Source organism: Scyliorhinus torazame, chromosome 4 (genome assembly GCF_047496885.1).
Source record: "Scyliorhinus torazame isolate Kashiwa2021f chromosome 4, sScyTor2.1, whole genome shotgun sequence".
Taxonomy (NCBI): domain Eukaryota; kingdom Metazoa; phylum Chordata; class Chondrichthyes; order Carcharhiniformes; family Scyliorhinidae; genus Scyliorhinus; species Scyliorhinus torazame.
The window spans coordinates 24,027,362-24,049,260 of record NC_092710.1 but is presented as its reverse complement, the minus strand read 5'-3'; the positions used below and the strand labels follow the sequence as shown (position 1 = coordinate 24,049,260).

The window sequence follows — 21,899 nt, the reverse complement described above, 5'->3', positions numbered from 1 at the left end:
ATTGACCGCCATATTTATAACCAGATAAACAGAGCAACAACCCAGAGATCAGAGGCTGAATGCCCTCGACTGCTGAAGTGTTCCCCGACTGGAAGGGAACATTCCTGCCTGGTGACTGTCGCGCGATGTCCTGTTGGACTTTAACCTGGTGTTGTAAGACTTTTTACTATGAAAATGTGGAGCTTTAATGCAGCTACCAGCATCACACATTGAGCCCAGATCACCTCGCTGGCTCCATGCCACCAGGCGGTGCTAACCTCGGGTGAGCTTGTCTCCTCACATGTGGACTAGTCAGGGTGTGGACTCCAATCGGAATTGACATTGAATCTCCTGTTCCCAGGTAATTGTGAAATGTTCTGAGTTCCTGAGGCCACCCATTAGGAGTTTGGATTTTGTGGGTGGAGTCAGATTACCGATTGGATGGTAATTATTGATCAGAACATGTGGAGTCAGCAGAGAGAGTGTATAAAAACTCACTCAGAGACCAAGAAACTATCTGATTCCACTGCTGCCGATCGCACTGAAATCTGACAACAGAAGCACAGCCGCTGCCAAGATGAATAAGGTTGTGCTGTACGATGGAGCAAATCTCAACGGCAACTGGAAGGAGTTTACAGACAATGTCCCTGATCTCGGAGCTCAGTTCTTCGCGAATAATGCTCGCTCCCTGAAGGTGATCGGGAAACACTTGGTCGCTTACAAGGGCACACGCTTCACCGGAGATTTCGTAGTTTATGGGCCAGGTGAGCATCCCGTACTTGGCCCCATGGACAAACAGATTCAGTCCTTGCGCCTGGTGAAGGAAGAGTTAGGAAACCCGCACATTGTCCTGTATGAGGCTGTCCATTTTGATAAACAATCTCGAGATATCGAAGAAGACATTAATGATCTGGTGAAAGGTGGATTCCCTGATCTGGTCTCATCCCACAAGGTGAAGCAAGGCGTCTGGATTCTGTATGAAGGTCTCAATTACTCTGGGAAACGTTTGATCACATTTCAGGGTGACGAGTGGGCCGACTACAGACAATTGGGCTGGAAAGGCAAGATGTCTTCCCTCAAACCCTTAAAGTCAAGTGATGAGATTGTGTGAGAACTCCAACTTGCAAGTGGTTTGCTCAGGTCTATCCCAGGCTGATCTGCTTTGATTGCTGCCCACCCTCTGGTGATAGACTGTCCTCCCTGCAGTAACCGCAATGTCGAAGAGAATGAGAGCCTGCACTCAACATCTGGACTGAAATAACCATCCGCTCGGCCCAAACTGATTTCGCATCAGTGTAACCCTGAAAAGCTCATTCTTGTTATTCCTCAGTGCAAGATGAATTATGTCCGTTTATTCCTCTGTTCTGTAAAGCTGCTTTGCTCTGTCAGTAAATAACCAGTCAAATAAAATTCCAATTCTGCAAACTCATTCTCAGTGTTTGTGCTTGTTAGTCTCCAAATTCCGGGAGATCTTTGTTTTTTTAAAACAATAGGGAGTCTATGAAAGTTTATTATTGAAGGCAGTGATTTTTTTGTTAGTAACACAGTGATTCTCACTGTTTCTGGTTAGTAAAGATATAAAGAGGAAGAATTGAATCCCTGGACTGGGATCCTCACCCTGTGAGCTGATGAAACTCATTCCCGAGACACTGAGCCACAAGATTGGTCTCACTGATATGATTCAGCTCCAAATGTAAGTGTATTTTACTGTTCTTGTCTGAACACTAATATTTAAACTAACTCCATCCAGATCCAGGCAGAGAGGCTTTTTCAGCAACACTGGAATTGGAGATGGGATTTAACAGGGTTTTTGAAATAAGAAAGGTTTGTTTAATGGGGGAAAGTTTGAGTTTGTCAGGTTGTTTTAAAATGTTCATTGTGAGTGAGGAGAGACATGGGGAGCACCGTCTCCTCCACCCTCCACGTGTGAGGAGTTCAGGCATTTTCTCACCCACTGCCCACTGACACACCCGAGCTGCTGCCTCTATCCTCCCTGCCCCCCAGCTCACCGGACTAAACTTTCTCCACCCCTCCTCCCACTGCCTTAGCCCTGAACTCACATCTTCCTCCAGTTTCTTCCCAACCCCGCTCATGCCCTCTCCGAGCCTCCTGCTCCCTCCACCCTGTCCCCACGAAGCCACTGAGCGGCCTGGCAGCTTGCTCACCCTTTTGTTCGATGATATCATTAACGGACTTGCCTGTGACCCACCTTCCCAATCCCACCGCCTCCCTGTATCCCAGGGCTCTCCTGTAGATCACAGATCTGTCTCACTCAGTCGTGTCTATATTCAATGACCCACAGCTCTCTGGATTAACTCAGAAATCCTTTGGCCTGAAACTGTTCCCCGATTTCCGGAGTTCCCCCACCAACCCACCCGCACCCCCTCCCCAGGGGTATCATCCTCTCAGCGATAACCCTGTCGAGCCCCCTCAGAATCTACAAGTTTCAACAAGATCACCTCTCATTTTTCTGAACTGCAATCAGCATCGTCCCAACCTGCACAATCTTCACTCATTAGATAACCCCTTCACCCTGATATGGGCCAGGGTTTAGAGAACCCCAAAGTGTATCGTGGAGTTCACCTGACCCACAACATTTAATAGATTGTGGTATGGGGAGCACATGGCCCATTCTACAGGTGTGGTACAGCAGAAATGGGGAATGGAAAAGGGTGTTTTAAAGCAAAACAATGTTTATTCTATGAACTCAAGTTAACCTTTTTAAAACATACAGTGAACATCTTAGCAACCATCAATTCAAATACAACCCCCAAAGAATACAACACTAAGTAATCCTTTAAGCTTTCCTTTTAACATCCATAAGACTTAAAACACCTTTAAAACAGAAAGACATCAGGCTTAACTTCACTACTGAGAACAGGTATTAGTTTTAAATCACCCAAAGGATTGATTTACAGTCTTTAGATTAAAGAGAGAGAGACTCATACACCTTCCTGCTGTGACTGCAGCTATCCAGCCCTGAATACGAAACTAAATCACACCCTGAAGTGATATGTCATCAATAAACACACGGCGAGCGATGAACGTAACTGAGGCTTTAATACACTAAACAGCAAGCCTCCTGCCTCTGGGCCCGAACTGGGTGGGAGGCGGAGACTGGCCACCTTTATACATGAGCCCGAGGGGAGGAGCCACAGGCGGAGCCAGCCGGGACAAGCCCAGGCATGTAGCAACACAACACAATGCAATACAGTGGTTTACCACATTCACCCCCTGTTAAAAAAAAAGTCCGGCGGGGGTGAAGTGGTCTTAAAGGTCAAGTCTGTTGGGGGCCTTGACTTTACACCATGATCGCCTCAGTCCTGGCTGTGGTGTGGGCACCGGTGTCGAGACCTGCTCGTCCGGGAGCGTGTTCTCTTCTTCACCCAGTTGTTGAGTCGGTGAAGGGGGGAGGGGTGGGCGGTGTATGGGCGGAGGTTTATGGCTCCTCGCATGCTTCCGGAGGAGGACAGGCCTGCCAGCCAGGACGGGCGTGAGACCCCGGAGGTGGTCTTCCTGGGGAAAGCAAACATACGCTCGTGAGGAGTCTCGTTGGTGACTGTACACAGGAGCGACCGGATGGAGTGGAGCGCATCGGAGAGGACCTCCTGCCTGCGGGAGACTGGGGGACTTCTAGATCGTAGGGCCAGGAGGACGGCCTTCCAGACTGTCGCATTCTCCCCCTCCACCTGTTCCGTTTCCCCGGGGGTTGGAGCTGGTCGTCCTGCTGGAGGCGATGCCCTTGCTGAGCAGGAAGTGACGCAACTCGTGGCTCATGAAGGAGGATCCCCGGTCACTATAAATGTAGGCGGGGATCCCGAACAGGGTGAAAAGACTGCAGGACCTTGATGACGGTGGCAGAGGTCATGTCAGGAGAAGGGATGGCGAAGGGGAATCTTGAGTACTTGTCAACAATATTGAGGAAGTACACGTTACGGTCAGTGGAGGGGAGGGGCCCTTTGAAGTAGATGCTGAGGTGCTCAAAGGGGCGAGAGGCCTCTACCAGGTGTGCTCCGTCTGGCCGATAGAAGTGCGGCTTGCACTCCGCGCAGACCTGGCAGTCCCTGGTCACGGTCCTGACATCCTCGATGGAGTAAGGCAGGTACGCATCGAGCTGCGTGTACTGTTTGATGATCTGACTGTAATCGATGACCATCCGGTGCTTCTCCCCAGTCTTGACGACCACCACTTGGGCTCTCCAGACGCTGGTACTAGCCTCAATGATCCCCTCTTGCAGAAGTCACTGGACCTCACCCGGGCACTGTTTCTGCTCCTGTAGCGACAGGCTTACAGTCCGGGGTGAGATTTGCGAAGAGCGCGGGTGGGGCAACCTGAAGGGTCGCGAGGCTACAGACGGTGAGGGGGGGGCAGGGGTCCACTGAACTTTAAAGTAAGGCTTTGGAGGTGGCACTGGAAGTCGAGCCCCAGTACTGGGGCAGCGCAGAGATGGGAAACAGCGTAGAGTTTGAAGTTAGTGTACTCTATGCCTTGTACAGTATGGGTCGCGACACAGTACCCCCGGATTTATACTTGGATTGGATTTGTTTATTGTCACGTGTACCGAGGTACAGTGAAAAGTATTTTTCTGCGAGCAGCTCAACAGATCATTAAGTACATGAGAAGAAAAGGGAATAAAAGAAAATACATAATAGGGCAACACAACATATACAATGTAACTACATAAGCACTGGCATCGGATGAAGCATACAGGGTGTAGTGTTAATGAAGTCAGTCCATAAGAGGGTCATTTAGGAATCTGGTGACAGTGGGGAAGAAGCTGTTTTTGAGTCTGTTCGTGTGTGTTCTCAGACTTCTGTATCTCCTGCCCAATGGAAGAAGTCGGAAGAGTGAGTAAGCCGGGTGGGAGGGATCTTTGATTATACTGCCCGCTTTCCCCAGGCAGCGGGAGGTGTAGATGGAGTCAGTGGATGGGAGGCAGGTTCGTGTGATGGGGATCCGGGATCCTGCATGGGATCCGGAAACCAGGGAGATTTTCTGGGTCACAGGTAAGATTGGGAGGGAGCAGCGCCTTACCGTATCTGGGTGAATGAAGCTGTCAGTGCTCCCGGAGTCGAAAAGACAGGCCGTCTCGTGCACGTTGATTTCGTAGCCTGTCATCGTAGACTTTGCGAGGTGGTGCGGCCGGGACTGGTGGAGCGTGATGGAGGCGAGCTTCGGAAAGCGGTTGGTAGGCCGGTCGGAGGTAGCGGCGGCCAGCGTACGGTCGGATGAGCCGGGCTCTCGGGAGGCTGCGGAGTGGTCCCAAGATGGCGGACCCCATGAGTCGCGAGCGGCGGGAGGCATCGGCAATGGTGTCCAAGATGGCGGCCCCCATGGGTCATGCGTGGCTGGTGGCAGCGGCGATGGAGTTCAAGATGGCGGCCCCCATGGGTCATGCGTGGCAGGTGGCAGCGGCGATGGAGTTCAAGATGGCGGCCCCCCGTGGGTCGCTTGTGGCGGTTGGAGGATGTGATAAAGATGGCGGCCCCATCGGTCGCACATGGCGGCCGAAACTGAAGATGGCGGCGAAGATGGCGGCGCCCACGGGTCACACATGGCGGGTGGCGCGGCAGCTGGGGCAGCCCCGACAGGCAGCAGGCAGCACTGCTGGGCCTAGAAGTAAAAAGCTGACAGACAGCCCAGCTCCACCCACTCTCTGACATCACTGCAGTAGTAAACACCCATTTCTTAAAGGTACTCTCACATGACAACCCCAAAAGCTAGCCCAGTGAACCTTCTCTGAACTGCCTCCAATCCGATACACCCTTCAATAAGGAGACCAGACATGTTTGCTGCACCCTCAGTGCCGTCTCACCAATACACCCTGTCCAATTGTAGCAAGACTTCTCTATGTATACTCCCTTCCCCACTGAAGGTTTAAATTTCCACTTGGCATCCTAAATTCCTGCTGCACCTGTTTGCTAACTTTCTGTGTTCCATGCAGAAGAACAGCCAGATCTCTCTGTACCTCATTCTCCTGCAGTCGCTCTTTCCGTTTAAATTATATTATTCTTTGCAACTTAGCCTCCCAAAGTGGGCAAGTTCACATTTTCCCACATTATATCCCATAAGAGAACACTTTTTGACGGTAAATGGATCGGCTTGTATTTTTTTCAGGAAACTCAGAAGTGCAACGCCTGCGTGTTTACACCGGCGTGGGGGACATAGCCACATTTTGGGAGAATTCAGCCCCAGATATGATTTGGCTGGGAGCAGATGGTTTTATGTGAATCTGAGACAGAACAGTGGGACACATTCAGGAAGGAAATAGGGAGAGTACAGGGCCAACGTGTTCCAATCAAGGAAAAGGGTGGAACAAACCAATCCAGTGAACCCTGGATACCAAGGGACTTACAGCATTGAATAAAAAGAAAATGGGATGCTTATGGCAGACATCGAGAGCTCAAAACAGTAGAAGCGTTGGAGGTGTATAGAATGGGCAACAGGGAACTTAAAAAGGAAACTAGGAGAACAAAAAGATGACTTGAAAGGATACAGGCAGTAAAATAAAGGAAAATGCTCAGTTGTTTTGTAAGTACATTACAGGAAAAGGATAACTAAGGAAAGAGTAGAGTAGAAACTACAGGACACAATGAGGTCTGTGACCGGGACATGAAGAAACTACAGGACACAATGAGATCTGTGACCGGGACATGAAGAGACTACAGGACACAATGAGATCTGTGACCGGGACATGAAGAAACTACAGGACACAATGAGATCTGTGACAGGGACATGAAGAGACTACAGGACACAATGAGATCTGTGACAGGGACAGAAGAGACTACAGGACACAATGAGATCTGTGACAGGGACAGAAGAGACTACAGGACACAATGAGATCTGTGACCGGGACATGAAGAGACTACAGGACACAATGAGATCTGTGACCGGGACATGAAGAGACTACAGGACACAATGAGATCTGTGACCGGGACATGAAGAGACTACAGGACACAATGAGATCTGTGACCGGGACATGAAGAGGCTACAGGACACAATGAGATCTGTGACCTGGGCATGAAGAGACTACAGGACACAATGAGATCTGTGACCGGGACATGAAGAGACTACAGGACACAATGAGATCTGTGACCGGGACATGAAGAGTCTACAGGACACAATGAGATCTGTGAGCAGGACATGAAGAGACTACAGGACACAATGAGATCTGTGACCGGGACATGAAGAGGCTACAGGACACAATGAGATCTGTGACCGGGACATGAAGAGTCTACAGGACACAATGAGATCTGTGACCGGGACATGAAGAGACTACAGGACACAATGAGATCTGTGAGGAGGACATGAAGAGTCTACAGGACACAATGAGATCTGTGAGCAGGACATGAAGAGGCTACAGGACACAATGAGACCTGTGACGGGGTGATGAAGAGTCTACAGGACACAATGAGATCTGTGAGCAGGACATGAAGAGACTACAGGACACAATGAAATCTGTGGGCAGGACATGAAGAGGCTACAGGACACAATGAGATCTGTGACCGGGACATGAAGAGGCTACAGGACACAATGAGATCTGTGACCGGGACATGAAGAGACTACAGGACACAATGAGATCTGTGACCGGGACATGAAGAGGCTACAGGACACAATGAGATCAGAGACAGGGACATGAAGAGACTACAGGACACAATGAGATCTGTGACCGGGACATGAAGAGACTACAGGACACAATGAGATCTGAGACAGGGACATGAAGAGACTACAGGACACAATGAGATCTGTGACCGGGACATGAAGAGTCTACAGGACACAATGAGATCTGTGACCGGGACATGAAGAGACTACAGGACACAATGAGATCTGTGACCGGGACATGAAGAGACTACAGGACACAATGAGATCTGTGAGCAGGACATGAAGAGTCTACAGGACACAATGAGATCTGTGACCGGGACATGAAGAGTCTACAGGACACAATGAGATCTGTGACCGGGACATGAAGAGACTACAGGACACAATGAGGTCTGTGACCGGGACATGAAGAGTCTACAGGACACAATGAGATCTGTGAGCAGGACATGAAGAGTCTACAGGACACAATGAGATCTGTGAGCAGGACATGAAGAGGCTACAGGACACAATGAGATCTGTGAGCAGGACATGAAGAGTCTACAGGACACAATGAGATCTGTGACCGGGACATGAAGAGACTACAGGACACAATGAGATCTGTGACAGGGACATGAAGAGACTACAGGACACAATGTGATCTGTGACCAGGACATGAAGAGACTACAGGACACAATGAGATCTGTGACCGGGACATGAAGAGACTACAGGACACAATGAGATCTGTGACAGGGACATGAAGAGACAACAGGACACAATGAGATCTGTGACCGGGACATGAAGAGACTACAGGACACAATGAGATCTGTGAGCAGGACATGAAGAGACTACAGGACACAATGAGATCGGTGACAGGGACATGAAGAGACTACAGGACACAATGAGATCTGTGACAGGCTCATGAAGAGACTACAGGACAAAATGAGATCTGTGAGGAGGACATGAAGAGTCTACAGGACACAATGAGATCTGTGAGCAGGACATGAAGAGTCTACAGGACACAATGAGATATGTGACCGGGACATGAAGAGACTACAGGACACAATGAGATCTGGTCCCGGGACATGAAGAGTCTACAGGACACAATGAGATATGTGACCGGGACATGAAGAGACTACAGGACACAATGCGATCTGTGACCGGGACATGAAGAGACTACAGGACACAATGAGATCTGTGACCGGGACATGAAGAGACTACAGGACACAATGAGATCTGTGACCGGGACATGAAGAAACTACAGGACACAATGAGATCTGTGAGCAGGACATGAAGAGACTACATGATGCAATGAGATCTGTGTGCAGGACATGAAGAGACTACAGGACACAATGAGATCTGTGACCAGGACATGGAGAGACTACAGGACACAATGAGATCTGTGAGGAGGACATGAAGAGTCTACAGGACACAATGAGATCTGTGACCGGGACGTGAAGAGACTACAGGACACAATGAGATCTGTGACCGGGACATGAAGAGGCTACAGGACACAATGAGATCTGTGACCAGGACATGAAGAGTCTACAGGACACAATGAGATCTGTCAGCATGTCATGAATACACTACAGGACACAATGAGATCTGTGAGCAGGACATGAAGAGACTACAGGACACAATGAGATCTGTGACGGGGACATGAAGAGACTACAGGACACAATGAGATCTGTGACGGGGACATAAAGAGTCTACAGGACACAATGAGATCTGTGACCGGGACATGAAGAGTCTACAGGACACAATGAGATCTGTGACCGGGACATGAAGAGGCTACAGGACACAATGAGATCTGTGACGGGGACATGAAGAGACTACAGGACACAATGAGATCTGTGACAGGCTCATGAAGAGACTACAGGACACAATGAGATCTGTGACGGGGACATGAAGAGACTACAGGACACAATGAGATCTGTGAGCAGGACATGAAGAGTCTACAGGACACAATGAGATCTGTGACCGGGACATGAAGAGACTACAGGACACAATGAGATCTGTGACCGGGACATGAAGAGGCTACAGGACACAATGAGATCTGTGACGGGGACATGAAGAGACTACAGGACACAATGAGATCTGTGACGGGGACATAAAGAGTCTACAGGACACAATGAGATCTGTGACCGGGACATGAAGAGACTACAGGACACAATGAGATCTGTGACCGGGACATGAAGAGATTACAGGACACAATGAGATCTGTGACCAGGACATGAAGAGGCTACAGTACACAATGAGATCTGTGACAGGGACATGAAGAGTCTACAGGACACAATGAGATCTGTGAGCAGGACATGAAGAGGCTACAGGACACAATGAGATCTGTGAGCAGGACATGAAGAGACTACGGGAAACAATGAGATCTGTGACCGGGACATGAAAAGACTACAGGACACAATGAGATCTGTGACCGGGACATGAAGAGGCTACAGGACACAATGAGATCTGTGACCGGGACATGAAAAGACTACAGGACACAATGAGATCTGTGACCGGGACATGAAGAGGCTACAGGACTCAATGAGATCTGTGAGCAGGACATGAAGAGACTACCTGGACACAATGCGATCTGTGACCAGGACATGAAGAGACTACAGGACACAATGAGATCTGTGACCAGGACATGAAGAGACTACAGGACACAATGAGATCTGTGACCGGGACATGAAGAGACTACAGGACACAATGAGATCTGTGACGGGGACATGAAGAGTCTACAGGACAGAATGAGATCTGTGACGGTGACATGAAGAGACTACAGGACACAATGAGATCTGTGACCGGGACATGAAGAGACTACAGGACACAATGAGATCTGTGACCGGGACATGAAGAGACTACAGGACACAATGAGATCTGTGAGCAGGACATGAAGAGACTACAGGACACAATGAGATCTGTGAGCAGGAAATGAAGAGTCTACAGGACACAATGAGATCTGTGACCGGGACATGAAGAGACAACAGGACACATTGAGATCTGTGACCGGGACATGAAGAGACTACCTGGACACAATGAGATCTGTGACCAGGATATGAAGAGACTACAGGTCACAATGAGATCTGTGACCGGGACATGAAGAGTCTACAGGACACAATGAGATCTGTGACCGGGACATGAAGAGACTACAGGTCACAATGAGATCTGTGACCGGGACATGAAGAGACTACAGGACACAATGAGATCTGTGACCGGGACATGAAGAGACTACAGGACACAATGAGATCTGTGACCAGGATATGAAGAGTCTACAGGAAACAATGAGATCTGTCAGCAGGACACGAAAGACAAAAGGACCCAATGAGATCTGTGACCGGGACATGAAGAGACTACAGGTCACAATGAGATCTGTGACCGGGACATGAAGAGTCTACAGGACACAATGAGATCTGTGACCGGGACATGAAGAAACTACAGGACACAATGAGATCTGTGACCGGGACATGAAGAGACTACAGGACACAATGAGATCTGTGACCGGGACATGAAGAAACTACAGGACACAATGAGATCTGTGACCGGGACATGAAGAGGCTACAGGACACAATGAGATCTGTGACCGGGACATGAAGAGACTACAGGACACAATGAGATCTGTGACCAAGACATGAAGAGACTACAGGACACAAAGAGATCTGTGACCAGGACATGAAGAGACTACAGGACACAATGAGATCTGTGACCGGGACATGAAGAGACTACAGGACACAATGAGATCTGTGACCAGGACATGAAGAGACTACAGGACACAATGAGATCAGGGACATGAAGAGACTACAGGACACAATGAGATCTGTGACCGAGACATGAAGAGACTACAGGACACAATGAGATCTGTGACCGGGACATGAAGAGACTACAGGACACAATGAGATCTGTGACCGGGACATGAAGAGACTACAGGACACAATGAGATCTGTGAGCAGGACATGAAGAGACTACAGGACACAATGAGATCTGTGACCGGGACATGAAGAGACTACAGGACACAATGAGATCTGTGACCGGGACATGAAGAGACTACAGGACACAATGAAATCTGTGACCAGGACATGAAGACACTAAGGACACAATGAGATCTGTGAGCAGGACAGGAAGAGTCTACAGGTCATAATGAGATCTGTGACCAGGACATGAGTACAGTACAGGATAAAATGAGATCTGTGAGCAGAATATGAAGAGACTACAGGACACAATGAGATCTGTGACCGGGACATGAAGAGACTACAGGACACAATGAGATCTGTCAGCATGTCATGAATACACTACAGGACACAATGAGATCTGTGAGCAGGACATGAAGAGACTACAGGACACAATGAGATCTGTGAGCAGGAAATGAAGAGTCTACAGGATATAATGAGATCTGTGAGCAGGACACAAAGAGATTACCGGACAGAATGGAAGCTGTGAGCAGGACACAAGGAGATTACCGGACAGAATGGAAGCTGTGAGCAGGACACAAGGAGATTACCGGACAGAATGGAAGCTGTGAGCAGGACACAAGGAGATTACCGGACAGAATGGAAGCTGTGGACAGGAGTCACAGCAAGCTGACACTTAGCCTGTATTGTAAGAGTACACTATTGAGACTGTTCTTTTTTCAGAAATTGTCCAGAATATTACCACAATCGTACCTGGTGTACAATGTGCAGATTGGGTCTCTGCGCCTGAGGAAGGATATATTCACACTTGAGGGTGGTGGAAGAGGAGGACGGATAGTAGGGTGTGTGGTGAGGTGGGGGTTCTCGGAGCTGCGTTAGGAGTATGAGGTACGTGTGATGGTGCAGAACAATGTGTCAGTACCCTCTGTTGTAAAACAATGAGACCTGATCACATTGAATCACTGGAGCTGGGGGGGGGGGGTGGGGGCGGGGGAGGGGGAGGTCGCATAGGGCTTTGCAGGATTAAGTCTGATTGGCTGTTTTCTAATTGGAGAGACAGAAACCAGAGCCAACAGTCTGAATACAAGGTTGCAAGCGTTAGGGACTGAGGTTAGGAGACATGTTACCACTCATCTTTGGAATTCTGCAGCGCTTCTTTCTGAATTTTCCCCATCATTTACCTGCTTAATCTCGGATTAAACACCTTTCTGATTTTCCTCTCTGGTCACATGGCAAGGCAAGGATAGGAGACCTTTCTGAAACTCCAATCCCATTGATAGGTTAATCCCACATTGGAACATAATTCTGATTCTTCCTCGCCATTCACACCAGGACAATAATGTTTGGAGTAGCGATCTGTATGTTTTGGTAATTTAAACCTTTTATTCTTATCCTTTATGAGGATATCACTGTGGTTTGAAATATCATTAATTTCCCACTGCCTCCCCCCCCCCCCCCCCCCCCCCACACAAAGGCACACATCAAGCCATAACCATTGGTCTGGCAAACAAACTAATTCTTATTGAGGTTCTATCTGAAGTTCTTGCGAACTATCGATTGTAGTGTACATGTGTGTGTGTGAGAGAGAGAGTGATTGCGTGTGGTTTTTTGCCTGTGAATTTGTGCGATTGTATTTGTGTGTGCATGTGTTTGCTGTGCGTGTGTATTGGATGTGTGGGTGTGTATTTGTGTGTTTTTGGTAGGCTTGTGTTTTGCTCTGCGTGTGTGTACTTCAGTGTGAGTTGGTGTGTGTTTCGGTGTGTTTATTTTGGTATGTGTTTGTATGCACGCATGTCTGTTTGGGTGTGTTCATCTGTGTGTGTGTTTCGGTGTGACTTTGGGTGTGTATGTGTATTTCGGTGTGTGTTTGTTTGTGTGCGTGTATGATTGGTGGGTGGGTGTGTGGTAGTCTGTGTTAGAAGGATTATGGTACCTGGTAATGCCGGAATACCATTGGTGGAGAAGGTACTTGTTCCCATTGGTTAAGCTTGTATGTTAGATCCGCCCTGCAAGGTGGGGTATAAGAGCCCGTGCCGCCCCAGCAGCTTTCTTCTGTACCTGCGCTGCTGGGGGAAACATCTAGCATATTAAAGCCTTCAATTGTCTCCAATCTTGCTTCTGGAGTTATTGATCGTGCATCAGGGTGTATTTGGTGTATGTGTTTGTGGTATGTGTGTTTAGGGTGTGTGTGTGTTTGGAGTGTGTCAGTTTGTGTCTATGTTTGGGGTTTGGGTGTGTTTGGGTGTGTGTGTGTGTGTATGTTTGATGTGTGTGTTTCATGTGTGGGATGTGTTTGTGTGCGTGTGTGTGTATGTTTTATTGTGTGTGTGTGTGTTTGGTTGTGTGTTTGGTTGTGTGTGTGTATTTGGGTCTGCGTGTGTTTGCTTGTGTGTATGTGTTTGGAATGCGGGTGCAGTGTTTATGAGTGGGAAGTGTAGCATCTGGGGTATTATGTAGACCCGCAGCGATTATTACCCTGGTTCAGTTCATAGGAGTTAAGACGATGGAAGTTAACGATTAGATTCATGGGTCAGAAATATTAGAACTCACCTCAAATTTGTTCTTAACTGTTATTTATTAATTAATTGCAGCATTGATGTAATTGGGTATGTCAACATGCTCTTGAACTGCTCTCTGAACTTGGACTGAGTCAACACATAAATAAACGTGTTTGTGCAGCAACTCAAGCTCATCAGCATGAATCCAATTTGTTTAAAGATAGACACAGAACCAGTGTGGTAATTGGGATTTGTACCTGCAATGTAATAATGAATGAAATACAGAACAAATACCAACCACAGAAGTATGAAGCTGCCGGATATGGTGAAGAGTAAAATCACCGACTTCCTTCTGCTTTCCATTTCTGGGTCACTGCGGTCCTGTGCCTTGCCCTGACCTCTGAGTCCCTTACGGATCCGACTGGCCACTAAAATAGGTCTGATTGTCAGTGCATTCAACAACAGGATTAAAGTGAATGGGAGCAGTGGTGTTAAAACTGAATCAAACCAGTCAAAGCCCATCCATCCCGGCTCAGTATAATAACTTGGTTTTATCTCACAGAACCATGGTACATTGTCGATTATACGTCGAGGTTGAAATGTTACAGAGAAGGGGATATTTTTTGAACACAGCAGAATGGCAGTTGTTGCAAGAACTAAAACTGCTGCTTTCTCTGTGCAATATGTTGTTTTCAGCTTCTGGCAGCAAATGACGACACAGCGGTCAAAGGAGAAAGTAACGGTGAACCATACAGAACAGTCTCTCGCTGTACGACTCAGGACATAAATGACACTACACACCGGAGTAATTATCAGAAAGGATATTGGAAAATAATAATGATTGATCTGCCTCAGTATGAACTCAGTTACAATTAGCAGGAGATCCATTGCCATGGCTACCAGGTAGCGAGTGGTGCATATGGAGAGGCTGCACGTTCCCCGGGACAGGATCACAATCGCCAACAAATTAACTGTGTGAAAGAGAAGTGAAATTACAGGTGAAAAGATTTGCATAAGACCAAACAATGTGAACAGACTATAGCACAGAAACAGATTGGTTTGAACAGTTACAAGATTCACAGTTTAAAGGCCTTTTTCCTTTAATTCACCTTTTACTCAACAACATCCAAGTTTAACGAGTTAGGTAAGATTTTGTCATGCAATGTGATCCAGCAGGAAGTCTGACAGTTTAATGCAGCTGCAAATCACTAATTTAATCTATTTTACACCTGTTTTACATGTTTTGGGCAGCACGGTAGCATAGTTGTTAGCACAGTTGCTTCACGGCACCAGGGTTCCTGGTTCGATTCCCGGCTTGGGTCACTGTCTGTGCGGAGTCTGCACGTTCTCCCCGTGTCTGCGTGGGTTTCCTCCGGGTGCTCCGACAGTCGAAAGATGTGCGGGTTAGGTGGATTGGCAATGCTAAATTGCCCCTTAGTGTCCAAAAAAATGTTAAGTGGGGGTTACTGGGTTATGGGATAGGGTAGATACCTGGGCTTCAGTAGGGTGCTCTTTGTAAGGGCCAGTGCAGACTCGATGGGCCGAATGGCCTCCTTCTGCACTGTAAATTCTGTGACCCACGGGGGTGGACTCTTTCTGAAATGGCCGAGCGAGTCACTGAGTTCAGGGAAATTATGAATAGACAACACCTGCTGCCCAATATCGACATCCACATTTCATGCAAGAATGAAGGGCAAAAGAGGAACAATTTGTCTTGTGATCGATAACATTCATCTAGAAATACTGGACATGCTGGAGCCTAATTTGGACAGATTAAAAAAAGTTTTTTTTCAAAAGACCCACCATTAAAGTCATGCGATACTGATCTTAGGGGCTGGTTTAGCACATTGGGCTAAACAGCTGGCTTGTAATGCAGAACAAGGCAGCAGCATGGTTCAATTCCCGTACCGGCCTCCCCGAACAGGAGCCGGAATATGGCGACTAGGGGCTTTTCACAGTAACTTCATTGAAGCCTACTTGTGACAATGAGCGATTATTATTATTTAAATATAATTTAAATAGCTAAGATCAAAACTTGAATATTCTGAAAGAGGAAAAGGGCGAAACAAAAAATACACAAGATAGATTATTTTTCTTAACTACAGTTTGTCTGAGAAACTGTAAAGTTATTCTTTTTAAGAAGCTGCTTTTTGCTCTTTAACGCTTTTCACTCAAAGGTTTTTGTTTAACTGTCAAAGTTAACCTTTTAATTCAGCGTTATTTTTATCTATAGCTTCATTCTAGTGATCTGCAAAGGTGCCTTAACAAACAGCGTGAGAATGATCGGAGGGTGGCTCGACCCCAGCGACGAGCTGCCGTCCAGGCGGGTTTCGGGCTTGTTGAAAGGTCAGTTTCATCAATGATGGCGATGCAGGTGCAGAGCTGAGGACGACATGAGGGGTTGTCAGCGCCTGCAGGTGCACAGGACAGGGCTGCCATGTCACAGGCAGCCGTGTACCTGGGCCATCTGGGCATCGCTGCGGCGCTCCAGAGCGTGGCCCAGTCACAACAGGCCATGACTGTGGGCGTCGAGTGCATTGATCTGGCGCTAGCTGACCTGAACCAGACACAGAGGGACTGGCACAGTCACGGAGTGATGTGACCCAGGACCAGAAAAATGTGGCCCAGTCCCTGTGCTCCCTGGGTGCGAGCGTGGAGACTCTAGTCGACACCGGAACAGGATCCAGGACTGGCGGCACCAGGTGGCAGCGGAGCCCTGGACCTCACTCCGGCCGCATCCCAATCTCAGGAAGTATCCCGGGGGGGATCAGGCACCCCCAGGGAGGGGGTGGTGGTGATGGGGCCCACAACGGTGACTCCCTCAGGGGAGGTGATGGAACACCACAGCATATCGGAGTCTCTCCATCTGCTCCCTGGTGCATCCGAAGGGGAGCAGGCAGTTGGGAGGCACCACGCCTCCTTGGACATCCGGACGACCGTCGGGTCCGCCCCAGGCCCTGTCGCTGCAGGCCTCTCTCAGGCCCTGTCTCTCCAGAGGAGAGCCGCCTAAGAGATCCAGGTTAAAGGGTGGGAATCGCAGCTGGCCACTTCCACTCCTGATAAACATTTTCAAAATTAATTTATGGGATGTGGGTGTCGCTGGTTAGGCCAGAACTTAGTGCCCATCCCTAATTACCCTTCAGAAGGTGGTGGGTGAGCTGCCTTCTTGAACCGCTGCAGTCCTTCAGGTGTAGGTACACCCACTGTGCTGTTAGGGAGGGAGTTCCAGGATGTTGCCCCAACGTCAGTGAAGGAACGGTGATATATTTCCAAGTCAGGCTGGTGAGTGACTCGGAGGGGAGCCTCCAGGTGGTGGGGTTCCCAGGTATCTGCTGCTCTTGTCCTTCTAGATGGTAGTGGTCGTGGGTTTGGAAGGTGCTGTCTAAGGAACCTTGGTGAGTTACTGCAGTGCATCTTGTAGATGGGACACACGGCTGACACTGCGTGTCGGTGGGGGAGGGAGTGAATGTTTATGGAAGGGGAGAAATCAAACGGGGCTGCTTTGTCCTGGATGGTGTCGAGCTTATTGAGTGTTGTTGGAGCTGCACTCATCCAGGCAAGTGGAGAGTATTCCCTCACACTCCTGACTTGTCAGGAGATGGGTTACTCACCGTAGGAATCGTAGCCTTTGATCTGCTCTGGTAGCCACAGTATTAATGTGGCTGGGTCCAGTTCAGTTTCTGATCAATGGTAACCCCTAGGATGTTGATAGTGGGGGATTCAGCAATGGTAATGCCATTGAATGTCAAGGGGCGATGGTTAGATCCTCTCTTGTCGGAGATGGTCATTACCTGGCACTTGTGTGGCGTGAATGTAACTTGCCACTTGTCAGCCCCGAGCCTGGATATTGTCCAGGTCTTGCTGCATTTGGACACGGACTGCTTCAGTATCTGAGGAGTCGCAATTGGTGCTGAACATTGCGCAGTCATCCGCAAACATCCCCACTTCTGACCTTATGATGGAAGGCAGGTCATTGATGAAGCAGCTGAAGATGGGTCCAGAACACTACCCTGAGGAACATCTGCAGTGATGTCCTGGAGCTGAGCATGTTCAACCACGGGCTGGAAAAGAATGGGGTGAGGGAAAGTAAAATGGCATCGACAAAGGGTAAAAGAACATTATTTGTCCCAGGGTAGTGGAGATATTACGAAAACAAAGAAAATGAATAAAAACAAGAAAAGAGACAAGGGAAAGAGCGAGAGAGAGAAGGAGAGGAGAGAGAGAGAGAGAATAACCTGAAGACCAAACACTTCAAGAATAGAAGTATTTGTGTTTTCCCCATCCTGTCAAATTTACATGAAGACATAGGAACTTGTTCTGCCTTCACATCATTAAAACAGTCTATGCCCAAAGATTTTGCCAGCCTGTGCCCATAAAAATTAGCAACTCTATCACCCCTCATCTCCCCTCATCCCCCATCCTCACCAACCAGCCACCAACCATACACGCACTTAGACACACACACACACACATGACGAAGACACAGGAGAAATGTAATTAGTTTAACACAGTGATACAAGAATTTAGACCTGTACACTGTGTTTCACGATTCACAACTTTACCAATGCTGTCCCCTGCCTAACCCGATTGAAAAAAGCCAATATATTTGCCAGCTGTAGGTGGCAATACATCTCACTGAGCTCGTGGCAGAGATTGCTACTTGTTCCATGTGTAAATACTCTGAATCATAGATCAACGCTGATTGCTCGAAAGTTAATGTGTTGTAGAATTCGAATGTGCAAAAACTAAAGCCCTATATTCACGTTGTGTCAGAGGTAGATAGTCGAATTCACCAGGCAGCAACTGTGCTGGGGAAAAGAGACTCAATAACTTTCAATAAGCGCAGTGTTTACCTGAAATTTACTCAGAGAAAGAATACGTTATTCTCACTTGTGCAAGCCAACTGCATCCACAGAACTTGGACAGTTCAATGGAGTGGCGGAGATCAATCCACTGAAAACAGATTCAAAATAGACAGGCGTGTTTCAGTCCGGTTAGTAACCAAGGAAAATTCTACAGGGACAGACACTCCCAGTAAAACATTGGCACTGGCGTTAGGAACTTAACTCTAACTCGGGTCCCGGACTCAGTCAGGATTTACATGAACTGAAATAATATAATAATAATACTATATTGTCACAAGTAGGCTTACATTAACACTGCAATGTAGTTACCGTGAAAATCCCCTAGTTGCCACATTCCGGCGCCTGTTCGGGTACACAGAGGGAGAATTCAGAATGTCCAAATTACCGAAAAGCACATCTTTCGGGCCGTGTGGGAGGAAACCGGAGCACCCGGAGGAAACCGGAGCACCCGGAGGAAACCCACGCAGACACGGGAAGAACGTGCAGACTCCGCACAGACAGTGACTCAAGCTGGGAATTGAATCTGGAACCCTGGTGCTGTGAAGCAACGGTGCTAACCACTGTGAAGGAAATCAGCTATTTCTGATAGGTAAAAGGCCATTTTAATGTCATGTCGAAACACAGAATTTAAACAGAGGTACAAAGCCTGACACCATCCACAAACTAATTGAAGATAAAAGCGACATTTTTACTGACAATATGAACTGACTATTGTTCTGATGAACAGATTTCAAAACAAGTTTCATATTAAGAGATGAGCTGTACCAGTAACCAAGATCAAGGTCGAAATAAGCACCATAGTGAAGCCACCATTGTTCAGAATATGGATAAAATGAAAGTCAGCAGAAAACCAGTAAGAACCAGACTCGATTACAGCACAAAATCACATTCCACAGCACAAACATTCAAACATGAAACATTTAAAACGTATGTTGCACAGTGAGGATCGACAGTTAACCATCGAATCAAATATATTTGAAACTCACCCAAACCAATTAGGACGATATGGAGGTATGGACAGATGGCCTCAAACTGATAACATTTTCCTTAAACATGAGAGTTCGAACAGCCATTTTCTATCCAGGATCACTCTATTTGGGCAGCATTGTGGATAGCACAATTGCTTCACAGCTCCAGAGTCCCAGGTTCGATTCCGGCTTGGGTGCTCCGGTTTCCTCCCACAGTCCAAAGATGTGCAGGTTAGGTGGATTGGCCATGCTAAAAAATTTCCCTTAGTGTCCAAAATTGCCCTTAAGTGTTGGGTGGGGTTACTGGGTTATGGGGATAGGGTGGAGGTGTGGACCTTGGGTAGGGTGCTCTTTCCAAGAGCCGGTGCACACTCGATGGGCTGAATGGCCTCCTTCTGCACTGTAAATTCTATGATAAAATCTATGATACTTTGATCTAACTACTTGCTATCTTTATTTTCATATTTTCACTTTTCCACTCTAACTCTTGAAGTTTGCGCAAGCTGTTTTGGTTTAAGCAAGGAACCATTTCTGTATTATTTTTGAAAGTGAAAATTATTTTATAAATTACTTCTCTTTAAGTCTTTTGCTGGCAAGGCTTTATTGAGAATAGGTTTAAGTTTCTCTCAATTGTAATCAGTGGAGACAATAAAAGATTCTTACGTGCATCTGAGAAGTGTAACTCAAATTGCTACCGAGTTCTATAATGTTTGCGAGACTGCACTTGAACCTCATGGCAGATCTCTACAGGAAACCCACGCAGACATGGGAAGAACGTGCAGACTCCGCATAGACAGTGACTCAAGCTGGGTATCGAACCTTGAACCCTGGCGCTGTGAAGCAATGGTGCTAACCACTGTGCTACCACTAATCCCTCACTTCAGAGAATTGAAAGCAATGGGACCCGATTCAACAGCAGACGACGTTGCACTAACATTACAATTCAGCCAGTGTGCGCATTTCATTTTCAGCTGAACAAAGAAATATAAGTACAGATGTGATTCTGTATCAGTGATTTCACAGAACCTTATGACAAACCGTGCATCGGTACAGCTGTGCCCATTATGTTGGCTGGGAACATCATCAGTCACATGGTGAAGCGAGAGAGCAACTCACACAGAAATATAAACATCTTCTCTGGTTATAGGCACTTACCAGGAACACCAATAACTGCGAGTATCAGGTAATATATTTTTCTGATGAGGTCAAATGGTCCTATTCTGTTCTGCAAAGTTACTTCTCAATAGCTGGTGCTAAGGCACTGTGTTCAGCTCTGAGGCGCTAATCACTGGGGGCTCTGATTTATACGCTGTGGGGTGGCCAGGGGGGATATGGACGTTGCAACATCTGAACTCAGCTTCATTTGTGAAATGCGTAAACAGATGACGACATCCAGTTACATCCATGTCATGATATTTAGTTCCGAGAGCTAAATGTATACCCCAGGTGGACAATTCTGCTCACATTATTATAAGTTAAATGCTGAATGCTGCACTGTCCTAACAATGAAGTTGGTTGTCCTTCCATCACCAGGGCTTTCTTTGCATCTTCACATTGTTTCAGTGATATCCGTCACCCTTTGAACATTTAGCAATTACATTTTCTAAGTATTGTTTTACTGCACCCAGGGATGTCGCTCCCGCGCCCCCCTCCTTAACTGGCGACTTTCAATCACGTGAATTGAATGGATTATAATAATAATCTTTAGTGTCACAAGTAGGCTTACATTAACACTGCAATGCAGTTACTGTGAAAAGCCCCTAGTCACCACATTCCGGCACCTGTTCAGGTACACAGAGGGAGAATTCAGAATGCCCAATTCCCCGAACAGCATGTCTAGAATCATAGAATTTACAGTGCAGAAGGAGGCCATTCGGCCCATCAAGTCTGCACCGGCCCCCGGAACGAGCACCCCACTTAAGCCCACACTTCCAACCTATCCCCGTAGCCCAACCTAACCTTTTTGGACACTAAGGGCAATTCAGCGTAGCCAATCCACCTAAGCTGCACATCTTTGGACTGTGGGAAGAAACCGGAGCACCCGGAGGAAACCCACGCAGACACACGGGGAGAACGTGCAGACTCCGCACAGTCAGTGACCCAAGCCGG

General features: G+C 47.6%; 1 protein-coding gene across 1 annotated transcript; it reads left to right on the top strand.

The window, feature by feature from the left end:
• Nucleotides 1-556: 556 nt before the first annotated feature.
• On the top strand, nucleotides 557-1,090 carry LOC140411295 (epidermal differentiation-specific protein-like). The gene has a single exon (XM_072500417.1). It carries the CDS (start codon nucleotides 557-559, stop codon nucleotides 1,088-1,090), a length of 534 nt encoding a protein of 177 aa, XP_072356518.1.
• The last annotated feature ends 20,809 nt before the right edge of the window (nucleotides 1,091-21,899 follow it).

Excerpts from the sequence above, each read along its gene's own strand:
- LOC140411295 (XM_072500417.1), top strand. The coding sequence starts at position 557 with ATGAATAAGGTTGTGCTGTACGATGGAGCAAATCTCAACGGCAACTGG.